Raw genomic sequence first — 21,792 nt, forward strand, 5'->3', positions numbered from 1 at the left:
AATATTGCAGGCATTTCAAAATATCCAGGACTTAGTTCAAGCAAAGAAAACAATGTCAAAGGGTCCTTAAATAATCTCATTTAATATGTTCTACAATACATACTATTATTTTACATTTTGATTTGGTAATGTTCAATTGAAATGTGCTATGAATTTATGCTAGGCTTCCCTTTCCTGCTACTGAACAACTGTGTTGGATTCAGTTTTTAGAATTCCTAGCTAGCTACATAATCAAAGAAAATTACAGTCTAAATACATCTGGACAGCATCAGATTAGATAATGCTAGTATCTACTTTTTTCAGAAGAAATTCATAGCTAGCCAGGGCTTTTGAGCACATAAATAAGTCTTATGAAATGCACTTGGATTTAGCTGCAAGTGAAGGTACACAAGATTGCTGGCTTCTGGTACCAGCGATAATCGCAGAAGTAAAACTGGATTATGCAAAGAAACCTAATGACACTAATAGATAGGAATGTGAGCCCCCTGCATTAGCTCTATGAGGACCCAGTTTGTGGGGGCAATAAGATGACTTTGTATAAATATACAAAAGGATGAAGGCTATTGCTTAACGCATTGTAATTGGCCCGCAAATTTAAAACACACATACACCCATAATAAAATTCATATTAGGCCAGTCCGGCTTGCTGGAACAGGAAGGTCTTAAGGGCGCAGCGAAAAGTACGCAGGTCGGGGCTAAGACGGAGCTCTAGGGGCAGCTCATTCCAGAGGGCTGGTGCCCCCACAGAGAAGGCTCTCCCCCTGGTTGTCGCCAGTCGGCATTGTTTGGCCGACGGCACCCTGAGGAGACCCTCTCTGTGGGAGCGTATTGGCCGGTGGGAGGTTGTTGATGGCAGAAGGCGGTCTCGTATATACTCCGGTCCTAAGCCATGGAGCGCTTTAAAGGTGGTGACCAACACCTTGAATCGCACCCGGAAGACCACTGGGAGCCAGTGCAGCTCGCGCAGGAGGGGTGTTATGTGGGCGTGCCGATTTGCACCCATTTGCGCGGCCGCATTCTGGACAAGTTGGAGCCTCCGAGTGCTCTTCAAGGGGAGCCCCATGTAGAGAGCGTTGCAGTAGTCCAGATGGGACATGACGAGGGCATGAGTGACCGTGCACAGGGCATCCCGGTCCAGAAAGGGGGACGCAATTGGTGCACCAGGCGAACCCAATAGAAAGCTCCCCTGGCCAAATGTGGCAAGACAGGTCATAAAGGAGGCAAACCTTGTTTAACAATTGTCTTGCTTAGCCGTGGAAATTTTGGGCTCAATTGTGGTCATATGTCGAGGACTCCTTGTATATTGCATTAGTCCAATTGCATAGGGACATGTGTATGAGCCACTGCTGCCAAGTCTCTTGCTCAAGATAGTAAAACAACTGCTCCACCAGGCCATGATTTTGCCTGCTGCTGCTCAAGCAGGACTCAAGTCCAGGAGGATATTCATGATGAGACCTGCTCTTTCAGGGAGAATGACCAGCATATAGAGTTAATTCTGGAATCAATGTTAGCAAGAGGCCAAAGTGGGGGTTCTTTTGGCGGGGGAGGGGGGAACTACAACTCTTTTATCCTGAGGAACTTTCTTCTCATCCAGATCCCAACAGCCTTCAGATTCTTGTTCAGGACTTTCATAGCATTATTTTCTCACGCCCTCCTTTTAAGCTCTGTTTTGCTGGTATTCACTCAATAAATAGAAATAATTGTCTGTTCTTACTTTCTTTCCCATGAAATCCTGTTATTACAGAGACAATGACTTTGTACAAAGACAACACCATTTATGTCCAAGAGCACCAAATCCTTCCCAAGCAGCTCCTTATTCTCTCCTTAAATAAAATAACCCTATCAGGAAGCAGGGAAGGTAATGCACTTTTGAGTTAAGGTTAGGCTTCGTGGAATTCTGGGAGGAAATTGTCCGATTCAGGAAAGTGGTTTTCGCATGTTGGACATATCAGTTTCCCATTTTGCCTCAGTTTACCTTTACAGTAAAACGCATGCTAAAACCCCATTGGAGGAAAAAAACGATTTAGGGTTAGGGTTCGGCTTCCTTAAATTCCAGGAGGAAATCCAGTAAGTATCACAGTTAGATTTGATGAGGCTTCTTTGGTGTAGTGGACATCTTTTAGGTGTTTGCTTAGTTAACTGTAAAAGAAAATACATGAGAAAACCCCTTTGGAGGAAAAAAAATCCAATCTAGGGTTAGGGTTAGGTATATGGTTAGGGTTAGTATAAAATCCAGGGGTGAAATCTAGCAGGTTCTGACAGGTTCTGGAGAACTGATAGTGGAAATTTTGAATAGTTCGGAGAACCGGCAAATACCCCTCTGGCTGGCCCCAGAGTGGGGAGGGAATGGGGATTTTGCAGTATCCTTCCCCTGCCACGCCCACTAAGCCATGTCCACAGAACCAGTAGTAAAAAAAATTTGATTTTACCACTGATAAAATCCAAAATCATAGCCACATTCCTTGAGACTCTGTTGGTATGGTGAACTAGACTTTTACTGTAAATTTTCATTTACTTTACCTCTAAGGGAAAATACACGGAAAAACGCCACTGGAGAAAAATACATTTGGAATAGGGTTAGGGTTCAGCTTCAGTTTCCTTGAAATCTGGAAGGAAATGCAACATCAGTAGGATAAATTTCATGGAAGCTCATTTGGTGTGGAATGGGACAACTTGCCAATGGTCAACTCGCCACAGCCATCTCTCTGTAGGACAACCCACCTCAGGACAATTCAACAAACACAAAAGTTAAATTAATTTCAATGGAACAGTGGCCAATAATAATAAAGGAAGTCAATCCAGTTGCAATAATTTGGATGAAAACATGGTCACCAATGATAAACGTAACTGAATGAAATAATTAATACAGCTCTGAATTGTCCTGTGGCGACTTGTCCCATGGCAACATGGCCATGGCAAGTTATCCTAGGCCCCATTTGGTGTATTGGACATCTTACTTTTATGTTTATTGCTTACTTTATTTCTAAGGGAAAATGCATGAGAAAACCTAATTGGAGGAAAAATATAATCCAGGGTTAGGTTTAGGATTTGGTTTCCTTCAATTTGGGGAGTAAATCCAACATCAGAGTTAGATTCAGGGAGGGTCTTTTTGTCTAGTGGACATCTAGCCTTTATCTTTTCATTTAGTTTACTTCTGAGGGAAAAAGCACGGAAAAATCTTCATTGGAGGAAAAATGAAATCTAGAATGAGGCTTACGCTTCCTTGAGCACTGGTAGGAAATCCAACATCACAGTGTGATTTGTGTGTGTGTGTGTGTGTGTGTGTGTGCTCTTTTAGCATAGTGGAACTGGAATGGAGGCAGTGGGCAACCAACAGCTGCAGCACAATGCAACTGCCCTTTTGTTAACTTCACACAATTTATGCGACAGGTATGTGTAGAGGCCCCAGTGCCACCGTGTATCCCCAAAACTAAGACCTCTCCGGATAATAAGCCCCCCCACCAACTACTTACACACATGTGCAGCCGGTCCCGCCATTTTCTTTGGTTGCTTGCTACACAACCAAAACGAGTTGCGGCGGCAGGCCAGAGGGGGGGGGAAGATGCCCTCCCCTCCCTGTTCTTTGCGCCGGCCAAGTGGCTGGCCGCTGCCGCCGATATGTCCCGCCGCTATCTTGTGGAGCAGAACTCTGCAAGGCTTGTGCCGTTGCATGCACGAACTGCAGCACCGCCATGAGCTTCATCATACCGGCACAACTGGCGTCCTGCCGCTTACGGTTGCACCAGTATGTCAAACCTCGCGTCAGTGCTGCCACTCGTGCAAGGGCACAAGCCTTGCAGAGTCCTGCTCCATGAAGTGCCACCGGCGCAGCAATGAGTCTCACAAAGACTCATTTCTGACAGGTGGGGTGGGGGAGAAGCGAGATGTGTGGAGCAAGATGTGGCTCCCCTTGCTGTCTCTTCTCCCCACCCCTCACCGGGCATGGCTTAGCCACCCGACTCCTTTAGGGATGCAATTTGGGGGTGGCAAGTGGGGCGGGCTAGAAGCAGGATGCGTGTCTTACCTTTCCAGCTCCATCGCGTTCCTCGCCATCGTGTCCAGGGAAACACATTGTAAAAGAAAATTCAAGAAAGTTCGCGAGTTCAATCAAACTTCTCCAACTCGTTGCACGCACGAACGGCAGCACTGCCATGAGGTTTGACGTACCAGTACAGCCACGAGTGGCAGGACACCAGCTGTGCCAGTATGATGAAGCTCCGGCAGTGCTGCAGTTCGTGCGTGCAATGGCACAACAAGCCTTGCAGAGTTCTGCTCCACGAGGCAGCGGCAGCAGTGGGACAAGTCAGGACAGCGGCGGCCAGCCACTCGGCCAGCATGAAGAACAGGGAGGGGAGGTGGCAGCGACAACAGAACATCCAGTCCCACGCTCACCGCCTCCTCCACCCCAAAATAATAAGACACCCCCCCCCCCCGATAAGGCCAAGCCCTTATTTCAGGGTTCAAAAGAAAATAAGACCCTGTCTTATTTTTGGGGAAACATAGTAGAACTGCTGAAATCCTCTTGAAAGGATAAGCCAGCCCATTAAGGACTCTTTTGAACACATTTTCAATTGCGATCTTCGTTTTCCTTCCCTGTGGATTAACTCTTTCTGCCTCCCACAGTGTTTCTCCATTGTCACGTCCTTCTCTTTGCTCGGCTCTATGCACTTATTTCCCCATGCATACTATAATCTCATACAGACATACTTTGTATTCCAACAGAATTGCCATGTTTGGTAATAAAGAGCTCAACTCTTTATAGTAGTGAGCAAGACGATTGCCTTTTAGCTGGTTCTAAATGCACTTCTAGCAAGAACAAAATGCATTGTATAAATCCTTGTTATTCTTATTTTCTCCAAATGAAAGATGGGTATATATTCCTTTTAGGATGGACGCAGATATTTTTTGTTGTTGTTCTACTTTATAAGTAGGGCGAGGGTTTTTTTTTACAATGTAAATGCCAACTTCCAAATTAGGCTTAAAAATATATTTTGGGAGTAGCATTTTTGGAACAATTAAGATGCAGGCAGGAGGTATCCTCAATTTACAACCACAATTGAGCCCAAAATTCTGTTGCTAAGTGAGAAATTTGTTAAGTGAGCTTTGCCCCATTTTACGACTTTTCTCGCCACATTTGTTAAGTGAATTACTACAGTTCCTAAATTAGTAACACAGTTAAGTGAATCTGGCTTTCCTATTGACTTTGCTTGTCAGAAGGTCGCAAAAGGGGATCATATGACTCCAGGTCCCTGCAACTGTCATAAATGTGAGTCAGTTCTCAAGCATCTGAATGTAAATCACATGATCATGGTGATGCTGTAATGGTCATAAGTGTGAAAAATGGTCATAAGTCATTTTCAGTGCTATTGTAACTTCGAGCTGTCACTAAATGAACTGTTGTAAGTGGAGGATTACCTGTATAATGTACAAGGGGAAAATAATTTCTTGTTTAGACGATTTTGTTAGCTTCTAAAGCCTTTCTCGTAGTCAGTCAATTAGAAAACTCAACTTTCATTTTTAGACTGTTCATTTGACAAATAGCCAAACTGTCTGTTTGACCTTCAAAGAGTTGAAGGTGAAAGTTTGACAGGCTGCCAGCCAACAAATCTATTTCTATTGTCATTCTAAAGGGGGAACGAGGCTGTCCCATCACTCTTTGCCTCTTTCAACTGTAGTAGATTAAGCCGGCGGCCAACCTTTTGGGCACCAGGGACCAGTTCCGTGGAGAGAGGTTTTTTGGTGGACCAGTAGGGGCATAGTTTGTGCTACCTGCATCCCACAGATGGGGCATTGCTTGTTTGTGTGGCCCAGTTTCTGGTATGCCGCGGACCAGTGTCAGTGCACAGACCAGGGGTTGGGGACCCCTGGATTAAGCTATCAACACATGCAGAACATATTGTTTCCCCGAAAATAAGAATCCCCTGGTAATAAGCCCAATTGGGCTTTTGAGCGCATGGGCTAAAATAACCCTCCCCCACGAAAATAAGTCCTCCCCAAAAATATTTAAATGCAGAGCTGGAAATCGGGTAAGACAGCAAGAGGAGCCCCATCTTGCTCCACATGCCCCAAAATAATAAGACCTCCCCGAAAATAAGGCCAAGTGCTTATTTTGGGGTTCAAAAAATTGTAAGACAGGGTCTTATTTTCGGGAAAACATGGTAAGTACGAAGAGAGCTACATACAGGTTTATTTTTTTTCAAAACAGTCCAAGGAAGAATGGAACAAAGTAGAAAACACCAACCAGACTAAGTTTTGAGGTTACTAGAAAATGGAAGATGGGTACCCCCATACTGTGGCTGTGCCAAAGTACAAAGCCTTATGAATTTGCCCCTCACAGCACCTCCCATGAATCCATGGCATACTATCAAGGGACCATTTCAGGCGCTTAGGCGGCTGCTACCAGTGCAGAAGTGGGCAACCCGCCAACATATTGAGGAAGTGACATAGATGGCCAGCGCATTTTAAAAAATGGAAAATGTATACTAAATAGTATACAGTTATGTTTGTCTTGTTTTTTACTGTGTTTTTGTTCTTTTTTTCTGTTTTTAAAAGAAGAAATGCTTAATAAAAACTTATAAAAAAAACTTATAAAAAATAGTTTTTTGTTTGAATAGTGCTGAATAATGCTGAATTTTCAGTCAAAAGTCCCTGTGTGCAAAGCTTGATATTTCTTAGGGAACCAAAGTCTAGGGTCATGTTTTCAGCAAAATATCAGGGGGAGAAAAAGAGCTGCAACCTTTCAGCCCAAATGAGAAAGATAAAAAAGGATAGGCCCAAGCCTCCTGAAGGGAGGGGGCAGTCTCAGAGGCGGTTAGATCGGGGTGGATGATGGAACCCAGCCTCTTCTACCCCTTTACGTACATTCAGTTTTCCATGAAAAGGCTTCTGCTGCCACAAGTTGGAAAACACGATTTCCATTGCAACGTGACTTTAGCTATCTCAGTGGCACGCTACCAACAAGATGAAGGCTTTGGTGTAAGGACATGAAAGTAGGTGTGTCGTTTCTGTACTGATAAGAAAACCTTGCAGATAAAAGCAAAGATATGGAAGAAGAGGGCAAGAATAACAATTGGATACAAATCAGGTCAGGAAGTATCATACGGAATGGTCATTTTCTCAAGCAACAATTTCAAGAATGTTCAGCTAAAATCTGTGAGACATTTTCAATTTATTTTAGATAGAAATGTCTGCCTCAAGGCTTTCACATCCAACATGATGCAGATATCAATGTACCATTTCCCCTAGCAAGTAAAATTTTTGAATTCATCTTCTATTTTTCTGATTCCTTTCTATATCTGGGCCAACAAGAGCTCACAACTTCTTTTCACCTAAATTCAGTTGATCCAGCTCTGATTACCAGCAATAATTCATCATTCTGTGATTAAGCAAAATATGATATGGCATCTGAATTCAGTGAGTTCAGATGCTGTATCATATTTTGCTTAATCATCTTCTCTCTATTACACTGTGACAAGGCCCTACCAGTAATTCTTAATTTAATGTTCTTTTAATAAGAACAGCCAAGTTCATTCCCGCATGTTCTAATTACAGCCAGCCTCTTAAAATTATTTACTGTTAATTCATCATCTGTCGAATGATTCATGCACATGAGGTAAATTGCAAATTATCAGTAAATAACAGAAGTTGTATATTTTTATTGCAAGATAAACTGAGGGATAACATGTGATATTAGCTTTTCCCCTTATGATCTAACTGAAGTACAGATTTAATCTACAATATATGGGAGAGGCTCGCTTCAGATATTTCCCGTAATATATTTTTGATTTGTTGTCTAGATACCGCACACTCTATGGATGTATCCTATCAAGAGTGAGTTGTTTTTTGCCATTGTAAATGCAATAATAAAATATCGAAGTATTGTTTGCACATGCGAAGCCCATATTAGTTTTATAGATAAATGGATCTCTTACAGTACAGGTAGTCCTCAATTTATGACCACAACTGAGCCCAGAATTTATGTTGTTAAGTGAGAAATTTGTTAAGTGAGTTTTGCCCCATTTTACAACCTTCATACACATTTGTTAAATGAATCACTGCAGTTGTTAGTTACACGGTTGTTAAGTGAATCTGGCTTCCCCATTGGCTTTGCTTGTCAGAAGGTCGCAAAAGGTGATCACATGACTCCAGGACACTGCAATCTTATAAATATGAACCAGTTATCAAGAGTCGTGGTGGCGCAGTGGTTAGAATGCAACATTGCAGCTAATTCTGCTGACTGCCAGCTTCCAGAAGTTTGGTAGTTCGAGTCTCATCAGCTCAAGGTTGACTCAGCCTTCCATCCTTCCGAGGTCAGTAAAATGAGGACCCAGATTGTTGGGGGCAATAGGCTGACTCTGTAAACTGCTTAGAGAGTGCTGGAAAGCACTGTGAAGCGATATATAAGTTTAAGTGCTACTGCTGTCTGAAGGTAAATCATGTGACCATGGGGATGCTGTAATGCTCATAAGTGTGAAAAACAGTCATACGTCTCTTTTTTCAGTGCCGGTGCAACTTTGAACGGTCACTAAACGAACTGTTGTAGGTCAAGGACTACCTGTAATTGTTGCGAGCAAATTCCCCCCACCCACTTAGCTACATAAAAATAAGAATTAGTAGGAAGTTACAGAACAGGAATATGTATAAATATGCCTGTATACAAATAAATAAATAATAAAAATTGGGAGTATCCTTGGGATAAAAATATCCCAGGCTAAAGCCTTAAATTACCCAGTTTGGCACACTGATTAAGACAGGCTAGTAACCAGGAGACTTGGGAGTTCTAGTCCTGCTTTAGGCACAAAACCAACTGGGTGGCCTTGGGCCAATCATTCTCTCTCAGTTCGGTAAAGCAAGCAAGGGCAAACCACCTCTGAAAACCTTGCCAAGAAAATTGCAGGTACTGGTCCAGGGACTCTAACTGAAACTCCCCCCACACCCAAAAAACAAAACAAAACACAAAATAAAAGAAAACAAAATAACACATGCACACGCCCTCAGATACATTTTTGTCGCCTAAGCAGATGAATGCCAAAACTGAAGATCTCTTGACTCTTGCCATTACATTGGATGAGGGAGGGAGGGAAGGAAGGAAAGGAAAGGAGGGAGAGGAAAGGGGGAGGGAGGAAGAAAGGAAAGGAAGAAAGCAAGCAATGAAGAAAGAGAGAGGGGGAAGAGAAAGAGAGAAGAGCTGGCAGTGTCTAGAGTCGATGAGAATCACTTCAAAGAGGCGGGAAAATTCTTTGCTGCTAACGCCGGCGTGACTGGCAGACGTGCCACCGATGCAGCATTCCCCGAAGAACCCCCTCCGTCCTAGCAGCCAGCCATCGGACAGGGAGAGAGCTGAGCAAGATTCCCGCAGCAGAGACTCCCGCCGACACCGCGCTTTCCCAGCACCGCCCAGCAGCTCACACGTGAGTGCCGGGGTCATCTGACGAGGAGGAAGGCCGAGGGGAAGACTGGGCGCTTCGGTGCTCTCTCGCTCTCTCCCCGGGACGGCCATGCTCTCCCGCTTGCTGCGGGAGCACCAGGCCAAGCAGAGCGAGCGGAAGGAGCTGCAAGGTGAGCGGCCACGGGAGCCTCGGGAAAAAGCCTGGCTCCCCATTCGCCCCCCCACCCCACCCTCTCCGCAGCAAAACGCCGCGGAGTCGCCGCCTTTCAGCTCTTCTGGGAGCGAAAGGTTGCGGGGAGAGGAGGGCCGGGTTGGGGGGTAACGAGACGAGGCTTTAGTGGCTTGGCGCGTAATAATAATAAAAAAAAACCCGGCTTTTCGGAAAGTGTCATTTGAGCGTGGCTGCGGCTGTAATTCTGACGACACGACGCCTTCAAACTACATTGGAACCGCCCGCCTGGGAGAACCTTTTCCCCCCCCACCCCAAGGATGGATAGTTTTGTATGGTGTGAACTATGGGCTAGCTAGCCTGATACTGCCTGGCTAGGGTCGCTCTGGAGAGTGAGAAGGGAGGCGTACATATTTAATAAATAAACAACAATATTTTTTATTTATTTAATAAATAAATAAATAATTTAATAATACATACATACATACATATACATACATACATACATACATACATACATACATACATACATACATACGTCAATTATGGACTTACAACCATAATTGAGCCCCAAATGTATGTTGCTATGTGAGGAATTCGTTCCGTGAATTTTTGCCCCATTTTACGACTTTTCTCAGCACACAGTTGTTTAAGTGAATCACTGCGGTTCTTCAATTAGTAACAGGGTTTTTTAAGGGAATCTGGGTTTCCCCACTGACTTTGCTTGTCAGAAGGTCCCAAAAGGAGATCACATGACTCTGGGACACTGCGACCATCATAAATTTGAGTCACTTGTCAACCATAGGAATGTGAATCATGTGACTTACAGGGCTATCGCAACGGTCATAAGTGTGAAAAATAGTCGTAAGTCACTTTTTTCAGTGCCATTGTAACTTTGAATGGTCATTAAGTGAACTGTTGTAAATCAAGGAGTACCTGTATAGGTGGTCTTTGGCTTACAACCACAATTGACCCCAAAATGTCTGTTGTCAAGTGAGAATATTTGTTAAGTGAGTTTTGCTCCATTTTACGACCTTCCTTGCCACAGTTAAGTGAATCACCGCGGTTGATAATTTAGTAACCTGGTTGTTAAGTGAATCTGGCTTCCCCATTGGCTTTGCTTATCAGAAGGTCACAAAAGGGGACCACATGATCCCAGGACGCTGCAACCATCATAAATACATACCAGCTTTCAAGCATCTAAATTTTAATCCCATGATTTATGGGGATGCTGCAGTGGTTGTATGTGAAAAATGGTCATAAGTCACTTTTTTTCAGTGCCATTGTAACTTCGAACAGTTACATAAACAAATGTTTGTAAGAAAAATAAAGGTGGGATAAAAATTAAAAAATCGGTTCTTTCCCAATTTAAAGCAACCTTCCATCTACAGTCCTTGATGTGTGACCACAATTGAGGCCAAAATTTTTCTTGCTAAGCAAGACAATTGTTAAGTGAGTTTTGTTCCACATTCCGACCTTTCTTGCCACAGCTGATAAATGAATCACTGCAGTCATTAGTAACATAATTGTTAAGTGATTCTGGCTTCCCCATTGATTTTGCTTGTCAGAAGGTCGCAAAAGGATATCATATGACCCTGGGCCCCATAGCCATCATAAATACATACCAGTTGTCAAGCATGATCATGTGACTGGGGATTACCAAAGTTGTAAGTGTGGAAAATGGTCATAAATCACGTGAAAAAAAACTAAAAAACAGGCTACTCCCTTTCAAATTCATATTTATAAGAAGCCTGTGTGATCAGAACAGATGCTTGTACCATTCTCAAATGGTAAACAGTAGGGCCCATCCCAAGCCTTGATTAAATAAGCAATAATATGGTTGATTAAATTTGTGTGAGAATCCACTAGTTTACAGCTAGATCAACTAAAAATGGCTTTGAATTGTTTGAGATGCGAGCTGAGGAAAGAAACAATATCATGGGGACATGGCATTAAAAAACAATTCCTGAGGCATGTTCGTGGTTGAGGCCTGTCTTAAATTATTGAGATGGATATTATACAAAATCAATGCTCTACTAAACAAGGAACCTTAATATTCCAAACAGATAATTTAATGTACAGTAAGACGAAGGACATAACATGAAAACTGTGCCAAGAATGTGATGTAGAGTCATTTCACAGACATGTTGACTTTAATGATATCATAGAAGAGACATTTGCTTTTCTTTCTAGAACGGCGGCGGCGAGAAGCTATTGCTGCAGCAACTTGTTTAACAGAAGCCCTTGTTGATCATCTAAATGTGGGGTGAGTAATATTTTTTTTTCAGTAATTTTTTTTTATTTTTTAAGACAAACAAACATTTAATACATCTATCCTCCCTTCCCTGTGACATCTCGGTGTTATCTTCTGGGCTTCTTCTCCATCTTCCATAAGTTTCTTCTATCTTCATCTTCGTCCAGAACATTCTAACATTTCATTGCTAAAGTTATGTTGTGATCATCATTTATACATCATTTATAGTTATGATATCGGTCATTTATATCTCTTTTCCAACCAACTATAAAAATGATTCCATGTCTTAAAATATTCTGATTCTTCCTTATCCTTAATCATCAAGGTTAATCTATTCATTTCTGCACAATCTAAGATTTTTTTTTTATTACTTCTTCTTCCAAAGGTATTGTCTCTGATTTCCAATTTTGAGCATACACAATTCTTGCAGTTGTTATTACATATATAATCAAGTATACATTTTCCTTACTAATTTTTTCTGGAAAGATACCCAGTAGGAACAACTCTGGTTTAAATTCAATACGTTGCTGTATCATTTCTTCCAACCAGATTTTAATTTTGTACCAGTAACTTTTTTCTTCAGAACAGGTCCACCACATATGATAATAAGATCCTGGTATTTGATGATATATATAATATGCATATAAGGAAAATCAATATAAAATGTTTTATAGATGGCATATACCACCGGAGAAGTTAGCAAAAATGTTTAAAGATAAATCAGCTACCTGCTGGAAATGTCATCAAATACCAGGGGTGAGTAGTATTGAGAAGTGGGGAGTGATTGAAACTAAATATCCATGAAATTACATGGCATGGACATGTTTAAGATCAAACTGATATTCTAATATATCTATCTATGGTGCCCTTCCTCAAATGGGAATTTGAATATTTTGCCATCTGGCTCATGCCTCCTATTTGAAATTTGTATCGCCAAAATATAAGGTTTCTACGCAAACTTTCAAAAATATGCTTTGCTTTGGGGAGTATTTGAGTGAATCAGCTCTTTGAAACTGCTTCAGGAAGTGATAACTTCTCACATTTAACAGCAAATGGTTACTTCACTTTTTAGGAAGCTGCAATCAGTAGAGGCCACTTCTAGCTACTGCAAAAGTTTGTTGAGGCTGGAAAGCACTTTATGGAAACAAATCAGTTCTTCATTTCACTTTGCATTCATGGAGCAAAGTTCTTAACCAAGAGAAAGTGAATGTGCCTTGGGCAGACTTACTGAAAAATTAATTAATAACTCACTTGTATTTCTGGGGCAGGGGAAGAATCAAATTACAGAAGATCGAGTGCAGAAAAGGACACTCTTATTAGACACCTTTGTGTTCATGAATTGTTCCCTTATAAGGAAACAGTCAAGAGCCAGTAATGTGAAGGATGTAATCTCTGGACAAAACAGTTCAGTCTTCCTGCCTTGACTATAAACATAGCATATGCATATGACGAGCCACTCAGCTTTATCTCACCAATTCCAAGAATAATATAGGACTTTCCTGAGAATGCCTGAATAGTGTAATGAGCTTTAAACTTCACAGCCCTGTATAAATAAATACTTAATTTGATTCTCGCCATTTGTTGCATGTTAACAAAAATAGCTTTGTAGAATTCATGGGGCAATGCAGAAGAATGCAGATGGGAAACAACCTCCCATTTATATGGGTGTCCTTTTCTATAACTGTCTGTTTGATAGTTGTCTCCAGGAACTTCATCACAGTTGTCTTAGCCATGTGGACTGGATTTGTTACTTTAGCTTTGGCACCTTACGTTTCATTGATAACATTTTTTTCCTTGGTTTTAATGCGTTGTGAGCTGCCCAGAGTCGCACATATAAATTGATTAAATAAATAAGTCACAACATTACAATGTAAAATACCGACTTCTATAGTTTAAGTATCGCATAAATATTGCTTTTCTTGATCTCTTCTGTCTTACCCATGATTCATTTTTGGTCACTTTGAAGGGGGAAAAAAACCATACTTGAATACTCCATTTCAGATACAAATTGATGCAACTTATGACTATTCATCCTCTTCCAATAGATTTTAAATAATGGTGTTATAAATAGTTAGGTTTTTAGCCTCAATATGATGGCAAAATCTATATTCATGTGACATAAGATCATCTAAGGCTGGGTTGTCCAAGTTTGGCGACTTTTAAGACCTGTGGACTTCAACTCCCAGAATTCCCCAGCCAACCAATTCCGTCCACAAGTCTGATCTAAGGCAAAAGTTGTATGTTTCAGCAATGTCTGAAATACTAATTGGAAGGATGTGATTTCCTGTTAACACTTTGTGGCCTGTATCACGCTCTTCACCCTTTTACGCAACAGTTATTTTGAAAGAAGATGGGACTATAACTAGACCACCCTCTGTCTCGTCTGAAATGTTTATTTACATTGGGAAGCAGAAGCTGCAACATTTTATAACATGACTCCTGTCCTTGACAAGCTCCCACAGTTGCTGGCGCCATTTAGTTTTGTGGTTAATGGATGAGAGTGGGAATTATAATTTTATTCTTCAAGCTACATTTCCCTAGAGGCTTTCAACAGACCACAGATCCCTAGAAATTCCTTGGGACAATGGAGCAAATGATTAAGTAAGCCTTCTGTAGGTCCCCCCCCCCCAGAAATGCTGCATCTAATTCCATTTGCAATGACTATTTTTGTTGTTATAACTTTTTACCACACAAACATATGAGATCCTGATAATGGAATGTAAGAGTAGCTGTAGCCTGGGTGTTTTCCCATGTTTCTCTTCCTCATTAGTACCTTTAAACATGGAGTAGAATGCAGGCTTTCTTTGTCTACCCTATGACTAAGCTCCATAGACTTCTCCAATGGCTTCATATTTTTCATTTTACTATAATACTAGCTAAAGTTAGTAGGGAGAGAGGTATCAGCCCTTCCAGACAGGCCAGGTCAAGAAACATAAGCAGCAGGGATTCTAAGAATGTTGCTTTATTATTGTGGATCGCAATAACAGAATCTTGAAAACCAGTCAAAATTTCTCTCTATCCCACCTTATGTTGGAGAAAATCAAAGCGGGGTTATTTTGACTTTCTTTCTCACCTGTGCTTCAGTTGCTGAACTGCGTATTACGTGTCCCAAGTCCCTGCATAACTGGCTCTTCGTACCTTCTTCAAGATCAGTTCTGAATTCCTTTACTTCACCTCCCCTGTCAGAATGGTCCTCCCCTCCCTTGTAGGAAGATCTCTTGTAAAAGAGCCGCAGTGGCGCAGTGGTTAGAGTGCAGTACTGCAGGCTACTTCTGCTGACTGCAAGCTGCCTGCAATTTGGCAGATCGAATCTCACCAGGCTTAAGGTTGACTCTGCCTTCCATCCTTCCGAGGTGGGTAAAATGAGGACCCAGATTGTTGGGGGCAATAGACTGACTCTGTAAGCCGCTTAGAAAGGGCTGTAAAAGCACTATGAAGCAGTATATAAGTGCTATTGCTAAGATGAGCCAGACAGGTTGTTATGTCTGGGAGATAAGAATCCCTCCTTCCTCATCTGAAGATGGGCCTGGCATCTTACCAAGGTCAGTGGACAAGTCACCGAAGAGTCAGCTGTAAAATTCCCCCACTCCTCTTCCCGTTCCCGTTCCCGCAAATAGTACGGGACAGCTTACCCTGGGAAACAACAAGGAGTCTCCTTCATCCTCTGGCTCATTCTCTATTAATAGCAACAGCAGGTCACAAGGACAGAACTTGTACAGGAATATCAGATGGAACTGTTGTGCAAAGTGTGTAATATGGTCATTTCTCTCCCTCTCCCGTGACTTCTCTGGTTTGAGATAGCCCAGAATGCATTCTAGTTCATATTCCTCTTTCCCATCCATTCAGTATTCAAAAATTTCAAAATCATGAAAGCCTGTCTAGATTTCTTTCTATTCCATCTTAATATGAAACAAAATCAAAGCAGGATTATTTTGAGATTCTTTCTTATGCTTGCTTCAATGTCTGGACTGTATAATTTCTTGTCCAAGTCCCTGTTTCACATCTCTTTCATATCTTCCCCAAGGTCCGTTCTAAGAGGGGATTCACTTGAGGTATGGTGGATATCCTGGCAAGCCTGCGGTTCCTTTTCCCACTGTATACAGTGAACTGTAATATATATTTATGAGCCAAGGTGGCACAGTGGTTAGAGTGCAGTACTGCAAGCTACTTCTGCTGACTGCCGGCTGACTGCTATTTGGCAGTTCAAATCTCACTAAACTCAGCCTTCCATCCTTCCAAGGTGGGTAAAATGAAGACCCAGATTGTTGGGGGCAATAGGCTGACTGTAAACTGCTTAGAGAGGGCTGTAAAGCATTGTGAAGCGGTATATAAGTCTAAGTGCTATTGCCATATTTCATATAAAGGTTCAGAGTCTTCTTGACCCAATTTACTAACGTTATCCAATTCATTTCCATCTCCTTGGAATCAAGAAGAGAAGGATCATCCCTTCTCTCACACACTACCAATAATTCTCTGCCGTTTGGTCTCCACCTTTTACTCATCCTGACTACTAGTTCTAGATATGCCCTGCTCATCAATTGTCTACAGATGTTTTCATTATTACTCATGAATAATAGACTTCTTTTTATACTGATGCCAAGAAAACTATATGTCTACATGAAGTTATCAAGAATTTATTTATTTATTTATTGGTTCGATTTATATGCCGCCCTTTTCCGGAGACTCAGGGCGGCTTAACAATGCATTAAGCAATAGCCTTCATACTTTTGTATATACCTGCTTAGTAGGGCTTTCGGCCCCCCGCAAGCGGTGTTCTTTTTTATACAAAGTCAGCTTATTGCCCCCACAAACCGGGTCCTCATTTTACCTACCTCGAAAGGATGGAAGGCTGAGTCAACCTTGAGCCTGGTGAGATTTGAACTTGCAGTAATTGCAGGCAGTTGGTGTTACTTAACAGTGCTTTAGTCTGCTGCGCCACCAAGGCTCTGAATTGAAGACAATGCAACAGAAGCATTACTGTTTTGTTTTGGATTATTTTGTGGAAGAATGCACTGAAAACTTCACCATTTCTCAGTCTTAAAATATCTCTAGTTTATCTCTCCTGTTTATTTCACAAAATCCAGTTAGTCCAAGCCATCATTAATTGATCCAGTATATTTAAAGAACTATTTGTCTATCTGGTACTCAGTGTTGCAGTGTCATGAGAAAGTAATTTCCTCCCGTTCCTAAAAAGCTCAAATGACATTATCTTAGCTTTAAAAGCATCCCCCTAAGATTAATATTGTATTCGTAATCCCTTTCCTCATGGAGGCAGTTATAAGTTATTTTTTGCGTAGGCTTGCGTCTATAAACATCAAGACAACTTTTTTTTATTTTTTATGCAGGGCAACACTTTTCTTCCCCTTAAACATGCTACAACACTATCATGTTTTAATTTCTATAGCCACAAAAATAATTTTTAATGAATTCCAGGCATGGCTTTTTTCAACAAATAATCCATTCTGAAGTGCTTTCAGGGCCTTTAAAGAGGGTGTGATGGGATGGAAATGCAATAAAGCAGTTGCCTCACACATGGGAGGGACGGCACATATACAAAACATGGATTAGTATATAAAATTATTAGATGGCTATTTTTCATTAGAAAATCAACCAAATAAGGTATAATTCCATAAATTATAACTACCAACTCAGACAAACAAGCTAACAGTAAACCACAGCCTCATCAAGGAACTACCAACTCCAACCAACACTGACAGTGCAAACCAGTAGTATATAAACAGAGAGCAAACCCCACTTTCTTTTCACACTGATGAGGTTATTAAGTTGGGTAATGTAACGTCTATAACAGTGATGCCTAACCTTTTCCGGACCAAGTGGCCAAAGCGTGTGCGTGCCCGAACCCCCAAGATGCAATGCGTGTGCGGCCCCTGCGCACGTGACCCGCTATGCATACATGCGTGGCTCCCCTGCACACACCCCATCCCCCCGCATGCGTGTGCGGCCCCGTATGCGCGCCAGCCCCTGCACATGTGCATGCCCCCTTCAGGTGCCCTGCCCCCCATATGCACATGCACGCTCCCCCCGCATGCCCCCCCACATGCCCCCTGCCCCCTTGTGCATGCACAGCAGAAGTGAACTGGGGCGACGGCTGATGTGCCATCAGAGAGGGTGCTGCGTGCCACCTCTGGCACGCATGCCATAGGTTTGCCATCATGGGTCTCTAAAAAACAACCAAGCTCAGAGAGTACCAAGGATCCCACAGTTCAACCCTGAACTACAAATATTGTCTTGTATCAGTCCCACAAGTTATTTCAATACGTATTTTGTGTTTTCCAATCCATTCCCATTTAGTGGGCCGCTGACTTCAGTGGACAAAAATCAGTGGAGCAAAGATTTAAATTGGTACCAGATGCAATGAAAAGCAAATGAAAGGAGGGCTCAAACAGATACCTGTCCTTCCCCTGCAGCTGAGTGTTAAAAACCATTTCATTTGGTCTAACAAATGTCCGATTGCTACCAATATCAGAATATTGCTGTTTCTTCCCCAGATTTATTGTATATTTTATGTCAGATATATGAATGTTTGATAATTAACTCAATTACCGTACCTCAAGTTAGAAAAAGAGAATTTATCAGCTTAACATTAAAAGATATTTTCTGAAAATATACCACTTATAAAACATTCATCTATTCACTTAATATAACACAATTGTTACAGAATTCAGTTAAATGTTTAATTGGTTGCATAGTTCATTAAAAATGCAGTAGGTGATAATAGGAATATGGGGCTTGTTCTTAAATGGTATAATAGATTAAGCATCAAACACCCATATAAATACTCAGTTGATTAAAGAAGGGATTGCATTAGAAGCCCATAGTTTGTTAAAGAGCTTTAATTGACCTAGTTCAATTAAACAATCCAGATTACCTTATATTTCTCTGATCATTGAGGTCTCTTGGTGCTTTAGATCCTCAGTAGAATTAAAAATAAGAGAGTTGAAAAGCAATTACAAGCCTATTTAAAAAGGTCTGGGAAGGGTAGATGCCTCAATTCAATGGAGAATATTTTCCAGAGAACTGGGATGGTTACAGAAAAAGTTTGACCCTGAATTTCCACAAGATGAGCCTCTGGCAATAACAGGAAAACTTTCTCAGATAATCACTTTCAGCCATTTAAGACCCTCATTCATCCAACGGTGCAAAGCAAGTCTTAGCCTAGCACTTCACCTTTTAAACATAATGTCATTGTATAACAAGTCACAGTAGCCGCCAGAACAAATGTTTGGTCTTTGAAACATCTTTCACATCAGCTTACGCGACTGAAGATTTTAGAGTAAATCATATGCTCTGTATACCTTACATTCCTCCTGGGAAGCTGACAAAAAAATTGGAGAAAGCCTCAAGAGTTTTTAATTCCACAAGTAAAGTTTACAAAGTAGCATCTCTCCACTTTGAAAGTGCTGCCTTGGTGTGTTCTGCTTTCTCTATCTCTTAACTCTCCACCTGCCAGAGAGACCCATATTAGTTGAGAATGATCATCTTTCAGTGAAGCAGGAAAAGTATTCCTGTTCATTTATTGAGTCATAACAGAACAAGTCACTTACCTCATGCTGGGTAAGGTCTGAGACTATGCGTTATCAGAAGCTATAATTTATACAGGAAGGATATCATAGTTTTCTGGACTTTTTTTATTCAATCTGGAAAATTTGCTTCCTAAAAATACGCAGTGAAAGGAATTCTCAGAATGGCTTTATTTCTATACGTCATTAATGTGGCAGGCAGTTTTAGAAACACCCTGGCTGTTTGCAGGTTGGTTTGTTTTTCCTCTTCATCACAACCTCTTTATTATTTTGCCCTTCCCTTATATCCCTTATTCCCAATTTGGCAGTTCAAATCTCACCAGGCTCAAGGTTGACTCAGCCTTCCATCCTTCCAAGGTGGGTAAAATGAGGACCCAGATTGTTGGGGGCAATAGGCTGACTCTGTAAACTGCTTAGAGAGGACTGCAAAGCACTGTGAAGCGGTATATAAGTCGTAAATGCTATTGTTATATCTGCCCTTCTTTGGGCAATTTCTTCAATTCAAAGTGGCTCAGCTTCCTCACCATGCTGAATCTTTCACCTGACTTTGCCTTATTCACAAATGGATCCAGATGCTCCTTGTACATATAACGATTGCCAGATGTTGCTTATATACTTAATCTAGTATATCCTTGGGAATTTATCGGTCTACAAGCTCCCAGCGCCTGCCTTTGCCCCTGGGATTAGCTTGTTCTGAGCTGGGAAGCTACTTAGTATGGAGAAAAGTTTGAACAGAAAATAGAGCGGTGGAGGGCTTAGAGAAAGGAAGCCTGTTCTGATTCTCCCTTGTTGTCTTAAAGAATGACTGAGTCTCTCATTCCCAGGGTGGCCCAGGCTTACGTGAACCAAAGGAAGCTGGACCACGAGGTGAAGACACTGCAGATCCAAGCTGCTCAGTTTGCCAAGCAAACGGGCCAGTGGATCAGCATGGTAGAAAACTTCAATCAAGCTCTGAAGGTGAGCACAGTTCCTGCATGAAGGGCAGTGGTTCATATATTACACAGCCTCTCCTAGGTCAGCCTTAAAGGACTGGGCTGGGCTTGGTGGGTGGGAATAGAGGGAATCACAGCTGGGTTCAGCATATACAGAACCATCAGTTCACAGATACAAAAGAAGAGGCAATTCCAGAAGGAATAGCAAGCATCTCAACAAGACGGTCTCCCTTCTGGCACTTCATTTACAACTTCTTTACTATGAATTATGTTATAATTTCTGTTTCAAAAATCTGATGCAACATGCCCATTTAAAATTGCACTTTTGACCCTTGTATGCCCTCTGGTTCTACTGTGGCATACTGGGCATGGATCAGCAACCTGGGACATCTGAGAAGAGCAGGTGTAGCTACATTTTTATTTAAAGTTTACTGTCAGCAACTCGCTACCAAAACAGTGTTAACTTGATCTCTCAAATGTTATTTGTTGTTTTGTCAAGCTGTGATTAATCCTGGGCGTAATGGGAGAGCGCCATCTACTGGTCGTAGGTTTTTCAAGATACTGATTCTGTAAAAAAGGACAAAAGTGGTCTATGTGCATTTGTGGAATTTGTATTTCTACATTCTTCATCCTAGATGGCAGGGAGGGAGAGGATGGATGGATGGATGGATGGATGGATGGATGGATGGATGGATGGATGGATGAATGGATGGATGGATAAATAGATAGATGATAGATAGATAGATAGATAGATAGATAGATAGATAGATAGATAGAGTTTAGTAGACAAAGAAATGAAAGACTGTTTGAGCCTTGTAGTGTATTTAGTGAAAGAGATAAGGGCTAACAAAGGTCTTCTGTTAAAATGGTAAATTGTTTTCTGTACATTATCCTTGAATTCATCTAAAATTATTTCAGTGTCAGAGCAGAAGGATGCTCTAGAAAATTAGGTCCAGGCATGCATGGATTTGTGAAGCCAAAGAACAGGGGTTTGATCTTGATTTTTCTCTCTGGGCAGGAAATTGGTGATGTGGAGAACTGGGCACGGAGTATCGAGATGGACATGCGGACCATTGCCACCGCTCTGGAATATGTTTACAAAGGGCAGCTGCAGCCTTCCACTTCCTGATCCAGATGCCAGATTCTTTTGGTTACCAGAATTGCATCTCTCATGCTATGTTGCCAACTGAAGGCATGTCATGGCAGAGTACTTGCCTGCAACCTCTTCCTCTAGTTCAGTGACTGTTCTTCTGCAGCATTGAGTAAGCTTTTCCCCCCCACCCCACTCCCTGGCCCATTTAGATGGCATAAGAGGTACCATTGGGCCTTTTGCTTTGTCTGAGTATCCATGGGCAGCCTCTAGCTGGGAGGAATCATGAAACAGACTGGCATGGAAGTGCACATACCCACAAGGAAAGGAAAAGAAGCCATGCTTTTTCCATGCAAGCTGGATAAGTCTGTGCTATGAAGTTAGAAAGAATGAAATAAAAGCAGGTGGCTTAATTACA

General features: G+C 41.7%; 1 protein-coding gene across 1 annotated transcript; it reads left to right on the forward strand.

Annotated features, from left to right (window-relative positions):
* Positions 1 to 9,228: 9,228 nt before the first annotated feature.
* Positions 9,229 to 21,792, forward strand: BLOC1S1 (biogenesis of lysosomal organelles complex 1 subunit 1). Its single transcript, XM_070934784.1, has 4 exons — positions 9,229 to 9,558; positions 11,751 to 11,823; positions 20,177 to 20,309; positions 21,303 to 21,792. Exons 1-4 carry the CDS (start codon positions 9,498 to 9,500, stop codon positions 21,411 to 21,413), a joined length of 378 nt encoding a protein of 125 aa, XP_070790885.1. The 5' UTR covers positions 9,229 to 9,497; the 3' UTR covers positions 21,414 to 21,792.

This window comes from Pituophis catenifer, unplaced genomic scaffold (assembly GCF_029215685.1).
Source record: "Pituophis catenifer annectens isolate HBS135680 unplaced genomic scaffold, rPitCat1.0.hap2 SCAF_2, whole genome shotgun sequence".
NCBI lineage: Eukaryota > Metazoa > Chordata > Lepidosauria > Squamata > Colubridae > Pituophis > Pituophis catenifer.